Source organism: Melospiza melodia, chromosome 6 (assembly GCF_035770615.1).
Source record: "Melospiza melodia melodia isolate bMelMel2 chromosome 6, bMelMel2.pri, whole genome shotgun sequence".
NCBI classification, from domain to species: Eukaryota; Metazoa; Chordata; class Aves; order Passeriformes; family Passerellidae; genus Melospiza; species Melospiza melodia.
In genome coordinates this window covers 15,461,586-15,484,666 of record NC_086199.1, presented here as the reverse complement: position 1 = coordinate 15,484,666, position 23,081 = coordinate 15,461,586, and the positions used below count along the sequence as shown (strand labels likewise).

The 23,081-nt window shown below is 37.3% G+C and overlaps 2 protein-coding genes across 6 annotated transcripts in view; one reads left to right on the top strand and one right to left on the bottom strand.

Moving 5' to 3' along the window:
* PPP4R4 (protein phosphatase 4 regulatory subunit 4) overlaps nucleotides 1-7,332 on the top strand; it is a 57,643-nt gene extending 50,311 nt beyond the window's left edge. For all 5 annotated transcript variants that reach the window (XM_063160056.1, XM_063160052.1, XM_063160053.1 and 2 more), the window contains 3 exons: nucleotides 244-314; nucleotides 1,079-1,214; nucleotides 6,152-7,332. In XM_063160056.1, coding sequence (XP_063016126.1) covers nucleotides 244-314; nucleotides 1,079-1,214; nucleotides 6,152-6,176 — 232 coding nt within the window. In that variant the 3' untranslated portion in view covers nucleotides 6,177-7,332. The remainder of the gene's footprint in view (nucleotides 1-243; nucleotides 315-1,078; nucleotides 1,215-6,151) is intronic.
* Nucleotides 7,333-9,670: 2,338 nt separating this feature from the next.
* SERPINA10 (serpin family A member 10) lies at nucleotides 9,671-17,621 on the bottom strand. Its single transcript, XM_063160057.1, has 5 exons — nucleotides 17,552-17,621; nucleotides 14,455-15,215; nucleotides 13,220-13,493; nucleotides 12,375-12,522; nucleotides 9,671-9,881 (listed from the first exon to the last, which is right to left on the bottom strand). Exons 2-5 carry the CDS (start codon nucleotides 15,173-15,175, stop codon nucleotides 9,690-9,692), a joined length of 1,335 nt encoding a protein of 444 aa, XP_063016127.1. The 5' UTR covers nucleotides 15,176-15,215; nucleotides 17,552-17,621; the 3' UTR covers nucleotides 9,671-9,689.
* Nucleotides 17,622-23,081: the final 5,460 nt, after the last annotated feature.

The window sequence follows — 23,081 nt, the reverse complement described above, 5'->3', positions numbered from 1 at the left end:
TATGAATTCCTTTTAAGTTAATAAATGTCTCCTTTTATCATATATTAAAAGTAATTTTCCATATGAATTGCTAAATCTAATTTCATATATTTCTTAAAGACATTTCAGCACAACTTTCTCATTTAATTTCTTCACATAAACTCAGAAATAACCTCCAATACTATTAAACTGCAGGATGATATAATTGAGAGGAACACTTTCGGAAATAACCAATTTGGTTCTGTTTTGCTTTGTTTTTTAAAGTAAAAGTTCTGCTACAGGATATACATCTTCGGTACCAGGGATGGGAAAGAGTTGTATGTTATCCTTTAGTGGTAAGTAGGTTACTAGAATGTGTTTTACTTCAGTTTTTTTGCCAATAGAGCCCAATTAGGCAGGCATACTCTAAGATATCATTCTCCTAAGGAAAACAGAATAGTAGGTATCCAATTTATATGGGCATTTAAGTGCTAGTCTAGTAAGTGTATTTTTCAGATTTTTTCCCCCTACACATTTGTTTTAATTTACATTTAAAAATAGAAAAAATAAACTGAATTTGTCATGTCCTGGTTGGAATTTCAGGTATCATAAAAAGGTTGAGTTTTGAGTTTTTCCCCACCTATTTTACATGAGGAGAATGAATATTATGTAAAAATTCTACTGAACTAAGAGAGAGAAACTACTGTTTGGAGTTCTGTACATTAAGTTTTAAAGAGTTTGGATGATTAAAGATAAGATTGAGATGAATGGCTTCCTAGAGAAACCTGTCTTTCAATTCACTACCATTAGCCACTAGGCAACTAAATTACATTACAGAGCTAAATTTTAAGCAGCTAAAATTTGGCCTAAGAAATCACACTCTTTACATACATTAAATATATGAATATTTTCTTTGAAAATGTGTACTCCCGTTATTTAGTGGGACTGTTTAATAAAAATACTTGAAGAAATATTAAGTAAAAACCATTCCATTAAAATTTGGGATTAGTGCCGTAGGAAATAAGCCACTATTGTCACAGGAAAAACAGCTTATTCTGTTTACTTTCTGTGCAGTGTTTTCAAAAAAGTTCTTTGTCTAAGCTGCCCCTGTGTGTTTCAGATGACTCCTTCAGGACTCATGCTGCTGGCAATAGTGGGAATGCTGCCTTCCCTTCCAGCTCTTCTCGCAACTTATTCAACTCAGCTGACCAGAAGAGCAATGGGAATAAGGAGAGTCAGACCCGAAGGATGAGCATGTAAGTTGTTGACAAGATGTTAATCTGAGCCTAGGGGTAACATTTTCAAAGGGAACTCAAAAGAGCCAAGTAAAAAAATTAGGCCTGTATTTATTATACTTCTGCACATGGATTTTGAAATACTGAAATAGCAGGGTAGAAATGTGGTGTATGTAATTGTAACTGTTTCTCAGATGGCATTACCTTCTAATTAGTCTTTCACATTGTTTCTCCTGCACATATTTGCATTCACTGGTATATAATTGAGAGGGTGGAATGGGAAAAAGTGAAGGTTAGTGCCATTGATGTGTAATAACTGCAGTCACAGTGATTTGGCTGCCTGTAGTTGGAGAAATAGAAGTATTTTTAGACTATTTAGTTTCTGATTTTCCTTCATTTTGTGGACTTATATATGTTTTATCATTATGTAACAATTCCATTATGAATCTTGAGCCTTACAATGAACTGGTACTGGTATTTGTTATTAATGCTGACTCCTTTGCCTTACCATTTACAAAAAAACAAAAAATCAATGCTAGGCATCTCCTTCAGGCTGCTTTCCTTTAAACATCAGCCAGTGCTGTTCAGCATTTTGCAAGAACAAAATCAAAGATGTATTTTTTGCTCCTGTGCTAAAACTGTAAATCATAGAAAATCACTCTGACACACACTCACCCAGATCCCTGTAGACTCTAGCAGCAAATTCCCTGCAGATTCCTTTTACACTATAACTAAATTACTGTCATTGGACTAGCTGCAATTTTGTGGGCTCAAACTGAGACTTTTCTTTGCTAGCAGAGATTTGCCTTCTTAGTCAAGGCAGAATGCCTTGGAAGGAGCCAGCTACAGCAAGAAAGGGAGTCTGGGAAAGCAGACTTCAATGTACAATGTACAATGAAACTACAGCTGGAAGCTAAGATAGGAAAGAGAAAACATCTTATACTGGTTTGCTAGGTAGAGAGAGGAAACAATAGTGATGATCTGTTTTGGTGAATTAAATATCTGGATGAACACATTTTTCCACTTCTGTATTTTCAGTTTCCTTTAAAAAATAAACCAAAACATCTTCCCAGCTTTAGTCAGGATTTTAAGTTAATAAAATTACTAAATTGCAAAATAAAACACTAAAAACTTTAACAAACAATATAAGAAATTCTCAGGACAATATTAATTTAGCTCCTTGTGTACATGATTTTTTTTCTGCTGGAATTTTACCGTCTTCACTGTACAAGATAAATTGTTTTCTGGAATGAATTCAAGCTTGCATAGTGACCTGTAGTTTTTAAAACTGCTTTTATTTTGTAGAGAAGGTTGGAAGGTAAGTTGTGAATGCAGATGGCCTCTGTTAAGTAAGTGGCTTCACAGGAATAGTACTTAAAGGTGCCAAATCACTTTGCCCTCTGTCCCTGTCTTTGCCAGCGTCTAATGGCTTCTCTTAATACTACCCTCAGCACTTCAGACTTTCTGTAGGTGATCATTAGGGGCTCACTTATTTCAAAGTGCACCATTTCAAAGTCAGCAGTTAGATTAGTAGACATGCTGACATTTTCAGCTATCTCTAAAGTAAATGGGGCATTTATCTTGAGAACATAAAATGTAATGGAGTGCTACATAGTTTAAAAAATTAGGTGTGCTCAAAACCTCATTTTCTTTCACCCTAATCACTGAAAGCCTCCTTTCCTCACTTTAAAAGCCAGAAAATTAGTTCAAATGTTGTAAATATTTTTAGCAATCTGTAGAAATTCCAATTACTTGCTGTCCCACAAGGATTTGGGAAAAAATGAATGGATTAATATTCATGAAGCCGTGAGGTGCAAAGGTTAGTTAAACTTATTTTTTTATCACATAAAACATTTCCAAATTTCAAAGGTTTTTTTATCTTTCATTTAAAATAAAACTGATATCTTTTGTTTAAATACAGAGGGACAGGAAAAGGCTCACACAGAGCAGTTTGCACTTTTGTCTTCAGGCAGGAGAGTGGGATGTAAGAAACACAGCTTCGAATCTCTGTGTACCATTCCCAAACGAATACGCTAAGAGCAGAGTATTTGAAAGTAGGTATTTGATCAAACACAGTGATCTGGGTGCTTTGTCTGGTTCAGAAAGTCCCTGAACTGCATGGGGTCAGAAGCTAAAAAGGATGTATCAGGGGGAAAAAAAACATTTTTGGGAAAAGAAGAGGAAGCTTAGGATGTCCTACATTTAGTTCTGAATAAGTTTTAGTATTCTGCGTTCTTATGGGAAAAGACATCTCTCAAGCTGGTCTAATGTCTGCTGTGCTGTAGATTCAACTTCTCTTTTGTAAACTGACCCAATACTGAACTGTTTTCATAAGAAAATGAAGCAGCTTTATGAGGAGATATTAAGAGATAGAGATACAGGAATGTCTGGTGGTAAATGCATTCAGTCACACACATGTTTAGCTGTACTTTTTTATCTTTTACTCAGGAAATCAGGCCTGGTGCTAAATATATGCACACTTAAATTAAAAATAAACAACAACAAAATATCAGTTTCAAGGAAGCATTATTTTCTAAGTTTGATGATGGAAAAAAATGATATGCAAATATATAAGCAGCTGACTGAAATGACTTTGTGAGAAGAATTTGACAATTGTACAGTGAGAGGTACAATTGATTGATGCTCACAAATGAGCACCACCTTTGGTGGACTGACTAAGGCAGAAAACTCACTAAGGTGAGAAAACAATATTGAATGTTTATTTAGAGTGTATCATCATGCAGATTCATGTATATGCTGGTTAAAATTTGCACTGATCGTCTCAATTCTGCCAAGACCTAATTTTTAGTTTCCTGGCTCTGCAGCTTGAGTAGGGTAACGTCTAAAATGTTTCTTTTTCTAAGTAAATATGTGGGCAGTAACACAATAATTGAAGTATAAGCAGATAAAATTAATGATTCGTAGTTTGAAGTGGTATATGTTTGGAAAAAATATTGTTTAATTGCTTAAGCCTAATATTTCCCATAAAATTGCTCTACAGAATATTGGCAAGTATTCACTTTTGAAAATATAGTGCAGTTTGCAGGGATGAAGAATTTCTGATTTAATATATGACAGTGCTCTAGGAAACTTTCAAAACTCAGAGTTACTTTGGTGGAGAACTGAAGTATTTTCTTACCACACTCATGCATTCAAACATTCAGTTTGAACTAGATCACACGTATGTGCCAATTAAAGTTTTATGTCTTTTTGAAAATAACACAGCTGCAAGAAAAAAAATAGTAAATCATGATCCAGTGCTCACAAGCAGGTGACAAGGAAGTATTGTTTTAGTGTAGGGGTCAGTTGCTAGGTCTTAGGTAATACTTAGGCCATAGAAAATGCCAGAATTATGCTAAAGCAGCACCCATATAACTTCATGAGGGAATCACAAAGAGAAGACTACCTGCTTAAAGTGCCTGATGGAAAGGAAAGAATCAGAAAAAGCACTGGTTGAGTACTTTGTCCCACAAGAGATCTTGTTTAATATGCAGAGCAGAGTAGTTTTTCTGACTTTCTGTTGAAGAGTTGCCAGTTAGATAATGAATCATCCTAGTGCAGACATTGACATAAATCATGAACACTGTGTTCTATCAAGCAGTCTGATCTTCTATCATTAGGCCATGTAGCTTTATTATATTCTTTTGAATGTTTTCAGTTTTATGAGATTGTTAGATATAAGATGTTTTGCTTGAGTTTATATTGCTGTAATATGACTGAAAAGTTTCAACATGCAATTGTTTAAAACTATTTAGAAACTTTATAGATTTGTCAATGAATAGATCCACTTCATAGATATATATATATATATAGCATTTAAGTATTTTGCATCTTGCCTATAGACATACAAATATTGGCTGATATTATTTCACTTTTAATCAAAACTTTCTTTAAGGATGTGTGGTACAGGTTTTCCGTCTTTTAAAAAGAGGGAGTAGATTTATTGTTGCATAAAAAATATTTTTCTAAGTTATTATTATAAAATTCTAATTTATTATTAGTAAGTTAATTTTTAATGCAACAATAAATCTAAATAAATATCAGTATTTTATAAGATGTCCGCAACTGACCTATAAGACATCCAGTTTGATGCATGTACCAGTTATAAGTTTAAGATAAGTATCTTAAACTAATGTCTTTCATCTAGTCATATAATTGCTTAGAAAGTTAAGCACAAGATGAAATAGTTCTGCCACTGATCTGCTACATTTGGAGTTGGTTACTTACAGTTTTTAATCATGTTTTCATCATGGCATTTAAGATGCTGAAAGTTCCCAGTTCCAGTGGGACTGGCTTGTGTTTTGTGTCTCATTTCTATGATGGAGCTAGTAGGTATCCTGGCACTGATATATTATCATATCATATATGCAGTTTTAAAGCAGTGAAACAGAACAATATATTGTGTTACTTGTAAATGACAGTGTAAAATATTGATGCAAAGTTTTTCCAAGAGTTCTAAAAGTTACACCCATCTTGGAAATATTTCTGTCTGATACAAATTGTTTTTAATTGACATCTACAACTCTTTGAAACTGAAAACAGTATATCTAAAGATTAAAAAATTAAGGCATGAAAAATCCAGAAATTACCTAAATGACCTTGTGGTCAACAGAACAGCTAGAAATCACAATGTGATTTGTGCAATGTGCCAGACTTTTGGCATAGCCAAAAGTAGCCATTAATAGACTGCTTGTGCCACCTTAATCATCTCACTCAGATGCATCTCCACAAGAACTTCCCTAAACACCTGAGTGGAGAACTTCACCCTTCTTGAGAAGAATGCCCTCAGAATATATCCATTTGGCTTTTTCACTGGGTGCAGTAGAACAGCTCAAAATTTTTAAAGTACAGCAGTTAAGAGCTATGTTAAAATGTTCTGCACAATAGCAGTTTAATATGTTATGCAATTTAGTAATATAGTAACAACATATTATGTGTGTTTCTTCTTTTATACGAAGAAAAAACAGAAAATCAAACTCCTAGATCACCTGACAGAAAAATGAGGGAACCAGAGACTGGAGGAAGCAACGTTCTGGTGGCATAAGGTGGGAGCAGCAGATGGGACTCTCTAATGCCTGAACTGAACAAAATGCATCCTGCAATGTTAAAAATTTAAAATAAATCTTTTATATAAAATTCCAAGCTGTAAAATATGTTCTGATAAACAATGTAATGGTTGCAGAATTCTAACATTGTAGTGAAATGATATGAACTGTAACTTCAGCTATGTGCTCTTAACCACTGCAGCTACGGAGAAGATTTTTTTTCTTCAGTTAGGCCTTTATAGTTTGAAGTCTTGGATTTAGAATGCACATTATTTAATTGGCTTCTTTACAATCTTAGCTAGCCTTAGTTCCCATATTTTAAGGAAGAAATAGAAGGAATTGTTATGAATATGAAAAAGGAATCCCACATTTTAAAGAATCTGCAAACCTAATTTAAGACCAAAGTCCAGAACCATTATAAAAAAAAACATAGACTTTTGAAGCATTGTGCTGTGAATTTGGAATTAATGTTTTACAAGTGCTAAGTTCATAAAAATCCTATGTAAGTTTCAAAGCAATCTAAAAGCAAATGTCTCCAGATGATGTAAAACCAGCTGTATTTCATAAGTTTTGTTGTATAAATACTTGTTTTAATTTTAGTATTTCAAATTGTATTTTCACTTTAATAATTTATAATAATGAATCTAGTTTTTAATCAGCTGCTATTGCAAGCTGTCATGGTTCAGTGATGTCATCTGCATTTGTTTGTATTAATGCTAATGTTTCTATCAAAATTTATGTGGAAAAACATGCAATCATATTTTGAAGAGTTCTATTTATGCCAATAATTGAGAGAGATTATGAAGCTATTGTCAGCTTCTCTTTCAAAATGGAGGTAGCATAAATATATTGATATCAGAAATATATGGTTTTTAAAATTTATTGGTGTATGATAAAGATAATCTGGTCTGTGTATGCATATGTGAGTGTGGTTACTTTTTATAATGTAAAAACATGAATGATGATTTACTCAAAATAAAACCTAGGACAATGCTGTACATGCATGTTCTTGAAAGAAAAATTCTCAGGGCATCTTTTATAATTAAAATGAATAAAAGCACTTAGCTATGGAGGGTATTTATTTGAAATACTAATTATGCTGGGTGTGTGCTGTCTTGTGTGAAGTACAAAATGTTTCTTTGGATTAAGCACTATCTGAATGCTTAAGCTTCCTACATCTCAGTTAGATTTAGCAGCATTCTCTGTCTTAAGTCAACAGGCATTATTTGGGTTCTCTGGAAATACTTAATTTTTCAGTTTGTTCTGCAGCCTGGGATAGGATGCTGTAAATCACAGGTTTCTTTAAAAGCTTCTTTGAGTTTATGATGTTTAACATTCAGTATTATAGAGGTGTGCAGATGACCTGGGCTGGCTCCTCCTGGCTTCTGCACTGATGCAAGCAGACACCCCCAGTTGCCCAGGCACAGCTGGCCCAGGTGCCAGCTACAGCTGCTGCCCCGGGGGCCACAGGAGACCCAGGCTGTTCTCAGTGTGACCTTCGGCAGCACCAAACTCAGATCATCAGTAGCCAGCTGTAGAGCAGGACTCAACACTGTATTTGCTCCTTTCATGCCTTGCAGAGCAATGCAGAACAACCAGTAAGTGCAGAAAATTAAAGCTCTTTCTCCCCTTAATAAGCAGGTAATGAGTTCTGTAAACAGTCTGTCTTTTGTTCCTTCTTGGCTGTCACTGTCTGTCATTTTAAACTGACTTATTTAATGCTGATAACATGTGCTCTACTCAATAACCTGAAATTCTTTCAATGTAATCTTGAAATGCTCTGTTTAGACATTTTTGGACTGGTCATTTTCCTTGTGCAATACCTCTGGTGTCTTGTGCATACTTTCATCACTCCTTTGCACTGCAGACCTCCATCCAAGCAGTCTTTTTAGGGGCCACTTACTTCTGGGTTAGTTCTGTTAAACAGCACCAATGCATTTGAACCCTTCAGAGCACTGTTTATACCTGCTGGAATAACAGCTGAAGGTCAACTGTGCAGTGGCATTTGTTGTTTTTCATATAGACAAGTGGCAGAAGGAGTGATTCTCTTTCTGGATACATTAAATGCAGTCTGGAGCTAGGTTAGATGCACCATCATAGTCTAGCCAGCAGAGCCTGCCTCCTAAGTCCTTTGGTGAGTGGGGTACATCAGTGTCTGGGCTCTTGTGGGCAGACACCAAATGGTGACTGAGGTGATTTTTAGAGATTTACCAGTTTTATCCTATAAGGTATCTTTTGTATCTTCTCTAGCAGAGGTATCTTGTGTTTACTGATAGACACCTGTGAAGTTCCTTGCCAAATGATTTTGAAAAGTCTTCTGCTCCTTTTTGGGCAATTATTTTGTGAAGGTTGTATGAGCAAGCAGAATAATGCTGACATCTGTTATTTACATAAACCTAGAAGTGGCTTTTTGCATTGTTTTGTACTTTATAGATAGGACTCTGCTAATTAAAATCTATTAAATGTTAAGATCTTGTCATTCTGTTGGATACACTGCTCTACTCAAATAAAGGAAATTGTTGTTAGATCATGGAAATATTTTTCTGAAAATATTTCTGAAATATTTTTCTGAAACATCATAGCAACAGCTTTGGATTTTAGGACCAACTCTGTGACTAGATTTATTACACTCCAATGGAGGTACATTTTTTTCCTACCAAAGTCTACCTTATTTCAGTTACAGAGTCCTGTTACAAAGTTCACCCTGGTGTCTAGATGATATTACAGGCAGAAATTCTGGGGTTAGGAGAGGGCTAGCTTTGTGCTATGAAACAGGATAGGCCAGATTTTTAAAAATCAGAATACCTAAGTTATTCTTCAGAACTAATTTTTTTTAAATTCAAAGAATATTTTTAATGCACATCGTGTACTCTGAGAAAATGAGGTGATTTGATAGTCTGCATAAATGTTTTGAAAGAGGTCACACTCACAAGGCAGACTTCATGATAGACTTCTTTTCTACTGTAATAAAATAAAGATCTCTAGACAAAGGTTGTAAATTCTCTTTTAGGACTTGATACTGCTTCTGTTTGTATAACTGGCAAAATTCTGCTAACATTGAGGTCATTGGGCTCTTCAGTCTCTTTGTAACAGAAGAAAACATTGAGGAATCTGCAGTGTTTGGGAATGAGCTTCCTGAATATTTTGGCATTTGAAAGGGGCTTTTTATTCAGATTTATCACTAAAATACTGATTTTAGAAATTTCTTGTGTCGTTGTTGGGTTTTCTTTTACCAAAGGTAGATTTTACAAGACACATTTTTGTTGCTTTGAGCCTTAATGAATTTAGCTTGTTTTGTGGCATTAATAAAATATTGCTAGGAAGACCTGGTGCTAGCTAGGAGAGACAGAACAGATTTTCACATTTCACATTTAATTGTCTTTTTATTATAAAATAAATTATTAAAAATAAAGCCTCTTACATACCAAAGAATAGAAACGATTACCTTTATTCACATTTCTGTTGGATCAACCACCCTGCCAATGAACAGTAATGTTTTAAAAGTTTCTTCAAAAATCATGAAAAGGAATGGCCGGTCTACTTTGATGACAGGAGGCACTGTGAATGCAGTTATTTCTGAGCCACTTGCTGCTGCAGCCTCAGTTCCTTCCTCATCCACTTCAATAACTGCATTTTGGACAACCTGAAGTGCAAGGCAGAAATAACTATGTGACAGAAGTAAATACTAACCTAAAGAGTATTTTTCCAGCTGAAGGCATTCAGTTGAAGTAGGCTTCTGTGAAGGACTAAAATGAGCAGTTAATCTTTGTTTTTTCTCCTGCATATTTCTATTTTGTACATTTGGTAGCACAAACTCCCAAATGTACAAATTTGGTAGTCTATCTAAATATGTAGAGCAATGAGGTACAGTCCTGGATTGGTTAGAATATTTTCCACTCTCACTGAAATTGCAGCCTGGCAGAATCTGATTTTTCATTTTTTCATCTTTTCCATTTTGTTCTTTCAGGCTGCTTCTACATGTGAGTGCTTCTGCTGTGTTAGTGTCTGTACTGGTGATCTGCCTGGTCATTGAGTGGATTTACAGCTCCTAAACTCCCAATTCTAGGAATTACTTATGTGAAAACAGTTGAAGGACTTCACCAGTGTTGAGGTTTCTGCTACATATTTTTAAATAATATTTTTGTCTTTCACAATTCCCAGGGACAGGATGCTCCTCTGGCACTCTGTAGCTGATGCACATATTGCTTCTAATATCAGTTAGCAGTTCCTGTTAAAGTGTGATTTTTTTGATAACACAATAGTTAACTGCTGAGAATCAGCATGAAAGTTACATGATCAAGAGGAAGGGACAAAAGTGCTGCAGATTGCCATTATATTTCCCAACAGTGAAATAGTTCATACCAAACTGAAAATCTCTGCAATTTTATCCATTAAATATTTATTCTTAGCATGTTAGATCTTCTCAGAAAGGTTTTTTTTTCAAGCCACTGCAAATTTGAAAACCTTTAGATCAAGCATGAGAGTTTTTGAAACTTGTATAGAAGTGTTTATTATCCCACCCTGTTAATTGGCTAAGCACAAAGGCTTCTATATGGTGTAGGGAGACTTGTAAGAGCAGCAGCAGAAGGATTCTTTCTCATAGGGTACAAATACCCAAAGGGAGGGTGCAAAGAAGGTGCAGTCAGGCTCATCAGTGGTGCCCAGTGACAGGACCAGAGGCAGTGGGCACCAAGTGAAACACAGGAGGTTTGAACAGAGGAGGTTCCCTCTGAACCCCAGGAAATGCTTTTTCATGTGAGGCTGACTGAGCACTGGCACACTGAATTCTTCCTCTTTGGAGATATTCAAAAGCTGTCTGGACATGGACCTCAGCAACTGCTCGAGGTGACCTTGCCTGAGCAGAGGAGTTGGACCAGGTAACCTCCAGAGGTTCCTTCCCACATTAACCATTCTGTGATTCTGGGAAGCCTCTCCTGGAGTTGTGGTCCTGGATTGTCTCTGCCATACAACCCTCCACAACCAGGAGCAGTTGCATGCTACAATTTTCTTACATAAATTTATAAAGCTACATTTTCAAATCCTGTGCCAGAGTAATTTTATTTGGATCTTGTTTATAATTCATCTTGTTTCAGTAATTTTTTTAAACTTTTATTGTAATGTATGAATTTGTATTAGAATTCGTTGTTTTCCATCTCATTCCACACACTCCATTCTTGTGGGCACATGTATCTCTGTGTTTTGTCTTTCATCTCCTTTCTTTGACCATGCATTTTAATTTTCTATTATCAGCAAGTTGTCCTTTTTATAGACTAGCTGTTTGTTTTTCATAAGCTATCTCTGGTCACATAGACCTATTCCTTCTTGATATTGATGTGATTGACAAGTCCTTTGTCTTCCATTCTCTTCTGCTTCTTGTTCTGCCTCTGTTTTCCATCAGTCTTTTGAATTTCATCTTTGCTCTCCCTTAAACAGTGGCATAAAGTATCTCCTCCTGCTCCTCTTTTTCCATGGGGCTGTGTTCCTGCCTTCTTGGCCATTCAGTGCCCTTGCCTTTACCTGTCTAAAGGTTCTTTGAAAGTTTCAGCATACAAGGTGGAACATCTGTATGGGTTGGAGTGCAACTATATTGTGCCAATCCTTGCCTGTGAGATCGTGTTTTTTCTCTTCCGTGGTATATAAAGGGAAAAACAGGAGTGCCTTGACTTCTCTTCCTCACTGTTACCTTTTTGAGATTTTATTATTTAAACTTTCTAAGGTTCTTTATTTTTTGAGAAGTATAACTGTCTCTGGAATGCGTATGAGGAGTTCTTTCCTTGAATTTCCTTCCTTGCCCTGGATTTTACCATTTGACTCTCATTTATATTGTCTTTCTTGTTCACGGTTTTTGTGAAATTGTGCCCATTCTCTGCCAACCATATTCCTCTTGAGGCAGAGCTTTTCTCCTGTGATGGGTTAGCTCTGGGAGGTGCTGAGCACCTATGAGATGTCACTGCCTCTTTCCCTTACACACCTCATACTTGAAGTGGGATCCATCCTGATTAAGATGTGTAGATTGCACATACCTGGCTGATGAGGTACTTTGCTATTAGTGTCCCCATAAATTTATCTGACCATCTTGGCTGGGCTGTTTATATACTATTATAATCCAAACAACAAATAATTTTAGTGGGCTTACCTGTGAAACCGCTACATATTCGTGATCTGTCAGATGACTAAGATCTGCTGAACGTGTAAAAAGCTTTTTAATTCCAAGACTTTGAAGCAGTTTCTTCATTTTGTATTTTTGCTCTAGTTTAAACTTTGGAAATGAAATATCCACTTTTCTGTTAAAAAAAATAAATTAATGCAAACAGTCACTTGACTGCTGAAATGCACACTACTCAGGAATTGGGCTTTACACAGAAAAAGAAGAGACAAAAACTGGAGAGTCTCTGCTGGCATTTAGGTTGCAGAAAGTAATTTCTAACCTGTTGGCTGCCAGTGATGCTACAAATCATTTTCTTTTCAGTATAAATACTTCCACCAACAGTCACAGTGCCCTGATACCAGGGCAACACACTAATTTATGGACTGGTGAAAAGAATTTTCACTTCGGGAACTATATTTCACAGGAATCATTTGGGTTTACCTTTTTATATTCATATTTATCAATTCCTCTGGGTTTCCCCAGGTAGGAAATGTTTAATAAATGTCTAGATTTATAGTGGGTTTTGTTTGGCAGTACTAAATTTAAGGAGAGAGGAGACCTAAGGAAGAATATGGAAAGACTCATGCCTTCTCTCACAGAGACATTTTTAACTGAGATGAGCTGAAGTTTTGTCGCATCTGAGTAAAAACTTTCACATGCCACTTGGGCTGTGGATAGACCATTAAAGGACCTCTACTCTGTAGATAGCTCTTGCCACAGAGATGCTACCATGGGAAAAGGGTAAGGAAGACCAGCTAATCTTTGCTGGGCTTTGTTGCTTTTCTGCAGTGGACATCAAAGACATTAGGGCCCCGTGGGTGTCAAAGCAATACCTGGATTTCATGCTTCCAAGCCAGGATTCCACAAGCTCTGCAGTCAAATGGTCTTCAATTGAAATGTAGTCTCCCTCTTTTTCTGGGATAACAATCAGCATGTGGGCATTCCCTTTGTAAGGTATCTTTATCACAGTGCATCTTAAGTTCTCATCAAAAGTGGAATTAATTTTATCTGACTTGAACATCATGGGTACCTGTACGCTTCTGTATTTGTTTATGTGGAAAGTCTCAATTTCCGTGAATTTGGAATTAAATGGATAGACCCACTTGCCTGAGGAAAGAAAAGAAATGAAATCATTATGTATGTTTAGATTTGTTCAGAAAAATATTCTAAAAAGTTAAAAAACCTATAGGGTATTTTCTGTATCTAGCTGAAGTGGCTGTCAGTTGTGTCTGGGATAAGTGGATGACAATTTCAGTATATTTTATGTTTATTGTATATAAATTTTTTTACAGAAAAAACCCCAAAGTAATCTACAAAATAAACTGCTTCATTTGCACAGAAAGAAGGGAAATATTTTTCTAACGTTGGTTAGTTGCCACTCAAGTTCAGAATTTATGTTATCTTTGTTTTATCAGTGCCTGGTGAGCATCTGACCTTTTGTAACATGCAACCTTCTCTGAAATTGTCTACCAGCTGTTCAATATCCTGTATTTAATTTAATTATCCAATATTTTGGGTGGGGATTCACTGACTTCTCCATGGAATGGTTTCTGACCATCTCTGGTATTTCTTTCCCTCCCCCTGTAAGGTAATATAATGGGATTCTTGGGTTCCTATGGGACAGATGATTCTTGATGAAAATAGGGAAATTATTTTTGTTTCAATGATTTTGTATACTATGTTAAATCAGTGCATGATTTTATGCCCAGTATTCAGCATTTAAGACTATTATGATTAAGACTTTTTCATTTTAATGGGTGAATTAAAATAAAACATTGTTTCCTGTCATAAAGAGGGATAACTGGGAGATGGACTGAGATAGCTTAATACAGGGCTTTTTGTTCTCTTTGAGACTCTATTTTATGGAAGATAGCATGGAAAAAGTGTGGTTTCCTATCATAAAAAAGAATTTCCTATTATATGAGCTTAATAGAAAAAAGTAATCTTAGATAAAGACATAGAGTAAATAGAACATCTAAATTCATTTAAACTCCCCCTAATGTAGCTGAAGTTAGAGTCTTGATTCTCCTAATAAATAATTATTCTGCATAATAAAACCAGCAATTACCTTTAAAGAAAATGTAGTCCACAAGCACCACTCTGTTATGGCGGTCCAGCTCTTCAAAAAGTTTTGGGATTTTTCCTTTTGTAATTTTGTTAATTTTTTGATTGATGAAAAGTTTTGCCTGTGTTAAGTTTTCGAAGTCTACTTTCAGGAATTCCATATCAAAGTACTGCTTAGATAAATTCAGGAAAGACTCCTTGAGTTTGAAGTCCTTTTGAATAAAAGAAAGAACACCTCGCATGAGGAGAAATTCTTCATTCATTGTGATGTTACCTGTCAGTTGTTTAAACAAAGCTGGTAAATGTTGGCTATCCACTCTGTCCTTCACATCATGGAGGTTTAGACCTTTTACAATTTGTCTGTGTGTTTCTCCTTTGGTTGCCATCATATAGACACTCATGAGAGCTGACACAGAAAATGGAGAGATGATTACATTGTTATCATGTGTCATTGCAATTTTTCTGTAGAGGTTAAATCCAAAATTTGTGGTCTTTTCAGTGAAGTTGTGAAGAGTGAAATCTTCAAGACCTTGGTCTTCAAAACCTTGGTGTTCAAAAGGCTTAGAGATATTTTTGTGATGATACCACTCTTTGGAAATACTGATGTTATTTCTTTCCAAGAAATTACTCTCTTTTTCCTCTGTTGGAAATTTGGGTTTGATATCAGCCTGGATGAATTCAAAACATATTTCACTTAAGAGAAGTATATAGATTACTGCTTTCATGTTGACATCCAATAATGAACTATTTAGAATTGTTTTTTTCCTAGAAAAAAAGAAAGGCAACAAAATGACTTTTTAGTTTGTTCTTCCATTCACAATGCAAAGGGTAAAAGATATAGTGGTCTTTCTGCATCTTCAGGGTATATACTCCAAACCTGGCCAACAAAATGTTTAGAGAAGACCAGGCAGATCTTACAGGACACCCAAGGCAAACCTTAGCATCAAACATTGTGTAAATTTGCAAATGAAATGCACTTTGCATATAGTGCAAATATGATTATCATCCATCTTTCCATAAAGCAATATATGAATTCTCTCCCATACAGCAATGTTGAATTGCACCTCATGGAAAATTTTTGAATGGCTACAATCTTTGGAGATGCATTTTCCCATTATAAATTAAATGGGATGTTCAAGACCACCAAACCTGCACAGATTCTTTTTGTATAGCAGTGGGCAAAGGGATAAATGAGATTACAAGATGGATTATATGGTCCATCATTAAAGTAGTAAGTGATTCAACAGTCTAGAATCACGTGGCAATCGTTAACTACTCCTTTTAAGCTAAGGATCTGTAACAACAAATTACGGTCACTGTATAGTTTGTGATTTGGCATATGGGAAAGCTGGTTTTATCTGGTTTATTCAGAGTTCAGCTGAATTTCACAGTTGGCTGATTCAGGCTGTGGGAGTTAGTCCTGAAAAGGTATGTTGATGTGAGTACTGAGACATTTGGGTGCCAAGTCACGAGGTGCTTTTGGCAGTCAGGTGGTGTGCTATTTTCTTTGGAGATAATAGGTCACGTTCTGTACTTGCTGCAGCACAGATGGGCTGTCATGACTTAATCGGGAGGCAGCGAATTCGATGAATGTTATGCCTGCTCTCGAGTGCATGGCAGACAGAGAACAGAGCAAAAGATGCAGCAAATATGTTGTGAATATTTTAAAATTTATTTTTATTTCCCATTAACTCTTGATTTATTTCTAATGAGATTCCCAGTGACTGGATTTTCAGGACTGGAGTAGGGAAGGGGCTGACTTGACTTCAGTTCCTGCCTTGCTGGTCAAAGCGGTGCCTGCGACATCCGGAGTGCTGGGACACTCACTGTCCCCTGGCAGGCTGAAGCAGTGCAGTCCAGAGCTAGTGCAGTAACTGCTGAGCATTCCCTCTGCTTGTGCAGTGACCCACTTCTGTGGGAAGTGGCACAGGCACAGGGGTCCTGTTCCTGCCGCAGTGCTGCACCTGCCCTGGCAGCAAAGGAGGAAGTTCTTTCCTCTGGGAATCATCCCTGCTTTGAAGAAGCATCCTTGGACTGCAGAGTCAGCTCTAGCAAAGAGGCAGGGACTGGAAAATTTTGCTTTTGATCATATTCAATCACTGCAGCACCAATTCGTCCCTCTAAATGCAGTTAGCATCAGGCCTAACTGCTCACCAAGTATTGCAGAGCACAAGCCCTTCCTCATCTTTTCTAGGCAGGGTGCAATTCCTGCACACAGTGTTGCATCTGGCAGACATCACTGTTGCTTCTCTCTGGGAGATCTGGAACAGGACTTGGCTCAAGTGGCCACCACCTTTCCCCAGGAGATGTGAAGGGACTGGCTGGGCAAAGTGCTGAGCTGCCTTCCATAGGGCTCTGCCTTCCCAACACAGAGAGGTTTTGGACAGAAAGGGCAGGACAAACGCAGAAGCTCTTGTTTACAGGTTTATCCTAAACTATTCAACACTCAAGAAAAGATTCCTGAATCCTCAGGCAAACACAAACACACCTGCTGCTGATTTGGGTGCAATGAACATGTGAATAAAAACCTTGCAGTTGCACTAAGTAATCATCTGAGATTGCAAACATTTAAAGTTAACATTAAAGGATCTGTATCATTCACCTTTACTGATAGAAATAGAGCATGTCCTCTAGAACTAGAGGACATGTTCTCAAAAACAGTTCTGGGAGTTCTCAAAAACAGTTCTCTCAAAAACAGTTCTGGGAATAATAAAGTAGAATTTATGTACATTATGGACTTGTATTTTTAGATCCAAGTGAAGCTTATTGCTAATTTCAGACAACTCAGTTTATTTGGAGAGCAGACAGTTCATTAATAAATGTGTGTTAGAGCAAAGTGAATATTACTTCCATTTAAAGAAATATTTATTTTTAGTAATATCAATATCAAAGAAAGAAGCTTCTTGTGCAAATGCTTTTTTCTTCTGAAGGCATTAGAGCAAGAGAAAAATCCATTAGAAGCTGATTAAGGTCTACAACCATTTAAAGCATCACATCTAGAGAATCATTGATAAATGTATAACATTGTATTATATATATATATAAGAGATATAATAATCTTTCCTTTACAATCTAAATGCTTCATATAAATTTTATCTTACCTATTAGGTAGCTCTTCTGTTACGTTACTCAATCAGTTATGTTTAAAAATGAGATGAAGATGTCTGTCCCATTTAGAAGTTTTTGAACAAATATTTACTCTTCCAAAGACAGATAATCTGGTTTTGTCTGTTATAAATTAACTGCTTTATAAACACTGATTATGTGTTTCCTATAAATGGCATAATAAGGGAGGGTTATATTCCAGTAAATCTGTTCTGTCTTAAATGAGAAAGAAGAGAACAATAAATTCTTTGCATTTAGCCCTTCAGCACCCTATCAGGATGTGGCCCCCCACATCCATTAGCCCATAAGAATTATTTTTAAGGCAGGATCTGTGCTACTCAGTAGAGTATCCAGTCTGGCTTAAATTATCCCCTTACGTAAAAGAAAATGTCAATATTCACCAAGGCAGGGGGAGCACGAGGGAGGGAGAGAGGGAGAAGGTCCAGAACATTGGTAGGGGTGTTACCAGCATCCTTGCCCTGCAATTTGGCCGTGCTTTGAGAGGAGAGGCCAGGGCTCCACTCCCTCTTTGAAGAGCGTGCCAGGTATTCGGTGATGTATCAGTCTGCCAACATCAATGCCTGATAACCACTGAGGGATGTTCTCCCATAAAATACAAAGTGGGCCAAGCTGATATCCATGCAAAACTTATACAGAGCTATGGGAGGCATCAATAATTTTTAACAATTTTCAGTTGGTCTTGCTTGAACAGATTTGGGTCTTGAGCCTTATTAGTTGGGCAAGGCACATTCTTTAAGACAGATAGCTCATTCAACAATTTCTCTAGCATGGGATGGTCTAAACTCTTCACTGTTTTGATCATTGGCCTAATTCCAGATAAAACATACACATGGAATTCCCTATCTTCCCCTCGTGGTCCTAAATAGTTTTCAAAAATACTCCCAAATGAAATAGAACACTGAATTTTGATTTGGATTGTAAAAGAAAAATCATTTGGCTTTAAAATGTGAAATAAGGGTACTAGTCTCTAATTTCTCACTGAATTGAAAAAAATAAATATAATATGCAGTCTAAATGGATGTATTAGACATTGTAGAAAGCCCATTAAGAATTAGGGCATCCAGGACTCAATTTTAAAAAGACTTTTGTTTATTGTTGATGAGTATTGCTTCTATAAGAGTGTTTGCTTACAAGATGCAGGATTTCATTAGGAAGGGCTTAAGAACTGAACGTAGCCCCTCTGTTGTTTAAGCAGATTTGTATCCTTGTTGCAAGGATACCATACTGGAGGGCAGTTGTGGGGTTTATGCTCTTAAGGAGTTCAACAGAGCGGTCACAGGCTCTAGCTTCTTAAATTACATTTTGTTTAAAATAATTTAAAATATTCTTCCTTTTAGAAGCAATACCAGTCATAATAGGTCCCCAGTGTAGGCGTTGTATTACAGAATATGGGAAAATAAGATGGGGTTACAAACTGAAGACCCTGTAATGTCAGGCAGTCTAGTCCCTAAACATGAAAAAGCTCTACTGTGGATGCCCCAGTGACTTCAGAACTTCTGTTCTCCATGTGACTGGACTTTTTTTTCCTACTTCCTAGTCTATATGTATTTGTGGTTAATTCAGTTGGATTTGAAATTCAAATGTCCTCTCATCGCATGGAAGAAATTTGCATCTGATATGGTTGAACAAAGCTGCATTACTGTGGTGTGCCTCTGAATCTGTGTGTCTTCTGGAGACTGTGGTGCTGTGGTTGTGGCCCAAAGGAAAATACAAGGAAAACCTGATGGACATAGATCCTGGCCTTTGTGCTCAGCAAAATCAGCAGTTATTTGCAATGAGAGTAGCTCTTCCTCCTTGCACCACGATGCTGACACATGTGGTCACTGCTGGAAGATAAGAGACTCAATATTGATGTTTAATATTCAAAATATTAAGATTGTTTATAGGTGGTATGGTACTGAAAAGAGGGGCTTGAAGAAATCTTAAATTCTTTGAATCTCTAGGCTAAATCTTTGCTGGACCACAAAGCCCATATCAATCCTGTTTTTCCCAGAGGAAATAGGAGGCTGTTATGAGATGTATTGGCTGTGTACAGAGATCTGAGAAAATTGTCTTTCTCTATAGTTACTCACAAAGCCCTAGCTAGTTTTTTAGGCCAGGTAACACCTTGCTGAGTGTATCCACCATGCACTATCAGGAGTAACGTATTCCTCCCACCAACTCCTATTTATATTGTCAGTTGCCCTTTGGATTCAACAGAGCTTTCTGAGCAGTTAAACTCCACACAACATATGGGTAACACTCTGCCAAACTATACATGTTCAGAGTGATTTACTGGGAGAGGATTGGTAGTGTGGGACTCTTTCAAATTGCACTTTTCCACAGTTCATCAGGACAGAACCACCTCTAAAACCAGAATAAGCAAGGCCAATACAAGTGCACTGCTGCCCAGTTGTGTCTCTGCTGGGAGTCTCTGCTGGGAGTTTGTGCCAGTGCTGAGGCTGGGCAGCAGTTGAGCTAAAGGCAGTCTGTTCTCTAACAGACAACTGTTTTTGGATGCATATGCAACTCTGAAAAACTTGGCAGTGATGATGTAGTTCAGGTTCTCACCAATCTGTTTGACATAGCTCTGTGACTCCTGAGTACCTGGGGGTAGATACTGCAGAGGCAGATTCAGCTGCTTGTTCCAAATGGAGAGTTTCTGCTATAGACAGAATTCTTCCTTTTGCAGTTTTGTGGGACTGGCAACACCTCTATTTCAATGGCTGCTTTTCCTCTTACCTAATTTCCTCAGTCAGTTTTAGGAAACCTTCTGTGACCATGAAGAAACCCATCATCCTAATATGGGGTCTTGGGGGCTTTAGGTTCCCTGTGCTCAGTCTGATTCCTCCCAGTTATGATCTCCTTGGAGCAGCAATAGTTCTGGACTAAGTAATGCCCCTGTTCCACATTCCATGACCCATTTTAGCAGTTTGTAACTCAACCACAGCTGAGATTCAAAGTGGGCTATGAGATATGGTGGGCATGACTGCACTACTGAGAGCAGGTTTCAGGAAGGAGACGGGTGGTTTAATTACTTGTATCTGTACCAGCTTCCCAGTGGGAGATTTTTGGAACTGAATTTCTTGCCTTGCTCAAACAAGGTAGTAACTAAACAGATACATTTCTGTCAAGACCCTGCAAATTTCTGTCCCCAGCTAATAGCTGCACATTTGGTTCTCAAGGGCAGACACAGGGCATTTACAACTGTCTTGAGGGATCTAGGTGAAATCAGTCAGAAATACTGACCATACAGGAGAGTGATGAGAAAGTAAAAAGTGTCAGTTCAGGAAAATATTTAGGCTGAATGTGATCTAACCTCTTCCACGTTTCTTAGACTAAACAAAATCCCAGGAATAGTGCAGGGAATGGATGACTTGCAGGGATGATTTGCAGGGATCTGTACTTCTTCTGAAGTCTCACTGTGAAATTACTCATAACACATAAACTAACATGCTCCAACAGTTATAAAACAGCTCCTTATACAGTCTTCTGAACACACTTAGTTTGTCAACGAGCTGATTCATCAAGGTGACTGCTGCTTCTCCCACTCCAAGAACACACAACAATAATTGAAATCATCAGGATGCAACTGTGGCTCCAGGCCTACACTGTTTATAAGCTTGAGCCCTTTTGTACAACTGTGCCACTGTTCATGTGACAGGACTGCTGTAGTGAGAGCCTCTTTGCAAGGCACCTATTCCTGCCTGTCACCTGGGGTGGGATGGGTGTACTACTGTACAAGCTGGACAAAGCAGCAAAGCTGCAGTAGCTCATAAATAGGGCAGAAGTATTTCCATGATGCTTTCAACTTCACAGTCAAGGGCTGTCTAACTGTCCTTGAACACACAAATGAAAGTATAATTGTATGTTAATAACACATCTTACTGTGGAATCTTTTATAGGAAATGCAAAAATGATGAAACATTGTAACACCGTGTCCAGAGATGTACTATCAATTTTCAGTAAGAGGTAAAAAGAGGCAATCATTCATGATGTATGATGGAAGTAGCACAAACCCTGTTTTTTTCCAGGAAACTGAGTAAATAACCTTCTAAAGCTAGCCTAGCCTTGTTCCCTGTGATTTTCTGGCTTGCAGCAATGAAAAATTTGAATTCACCATTGTTTATTTATCCTCCATTTTTACCTGCGAGTATTGCAAAGCTCTAGAAGGGGCTGGCTGGTGTTTGCCGAGTCCCCATGGAGCCAGCAGGTGTCATCACAACCTTTAGTTCTCAGATGGGAAGAAGGATAATTTTGTGTGTTTGGACAGCTGCCCTTCTCTTAATAAGCCTTGTCAAAAGCCTTACTAAGCTTTTGTCACGAGACAGGACTTGAGCAGGCAGGAGACACAAACTTAAGAAAATGGTACTGGTAGATATTTCTGTTCTCCAGGGAGGACATTTCAAACTTTCTCCAGGAGATGTGAAATGCAAGTGCATTTCTGTTTTAAATTCCTGGAAAAAATCCAACTCAAAAGGCAGGAATGACAAAGTGTGTAAGAGACTGGCACGTCTAAGGGGTAAAAAACCTTTTTTTTTGCACCTTCAGAATGACAGAAAATTTTACAGTCAATAACCTCTGATGTCCTGAACTTGAAAATTATATATTTGCCCACTATTTCTTATCCAAATTCTATATTTACATGCACTGCACATGCATCTCCTTACTGCTGTGATAATCAATCTAAGTCCCTGGGATTGCGGTGTTTGACTGTCTGGCCTGAAGCAATTACCTGATGTAATGAAGAAATCTCTGCACTGTGGCCTCTGTAGCAAAAGGTGCCCTCTGGCACCTGTGAAATGTGCTGAGGGTTATTAATCACCAAATGAGTGCAAATCAGTGCTGCCTGCATTGTCCAGAGCGACTGGCAGAGCTCTGCATTGTGGGGTTGGGTACTTGTGCTTCTCAGGGGTTTTTCCATTTGAACAGAATTGTCAATGCAGTAACCAGTGCAGGCCTGGCTCTGAGTGTGCTCTTCTTGTTGGAGGATGCATGGATTGGATATTCAAAAGCAACACTTCTTCCTCAAGAAAGTTTGTATCCACTTGGCTCTGCTCTCATGAAGTTTTTAAGCAGGAATCAGTTTTCATACAGCACTTGGTGACTTTGTTTAAGCTGCTCCAGCACTTCACACTACCTGTTCTTCCATGAGACATATCCATGCCTCTCTGATTCTACTCATTATACATGCTGGTCTTTAAAAACCTCAGGCCCTTCCTCAGTTTTTAAAGACAGTATCCGTGTTGTGATCTATGTATCCATATTTTGAAGACAGTATCTACAGTATCTACATTTCCATTTTCTTTCTCATAAGGAAAATTATCTAGACAGTGAAATAATTAAGTGGAAAGCAACCCCTATGAGCTTTATAGGTACTCAAATATGGCTTTCTTGATGTTTCATAGGAATATTGCATTTAATATGTGGGCAGTGCCAGATGTGAGGTGTTAATTTTTCACTTCCTTGATTTAGGCACTCATGTCACTTAGCAACCTTACTCATCTTTGAAATGGAACTTCTTAA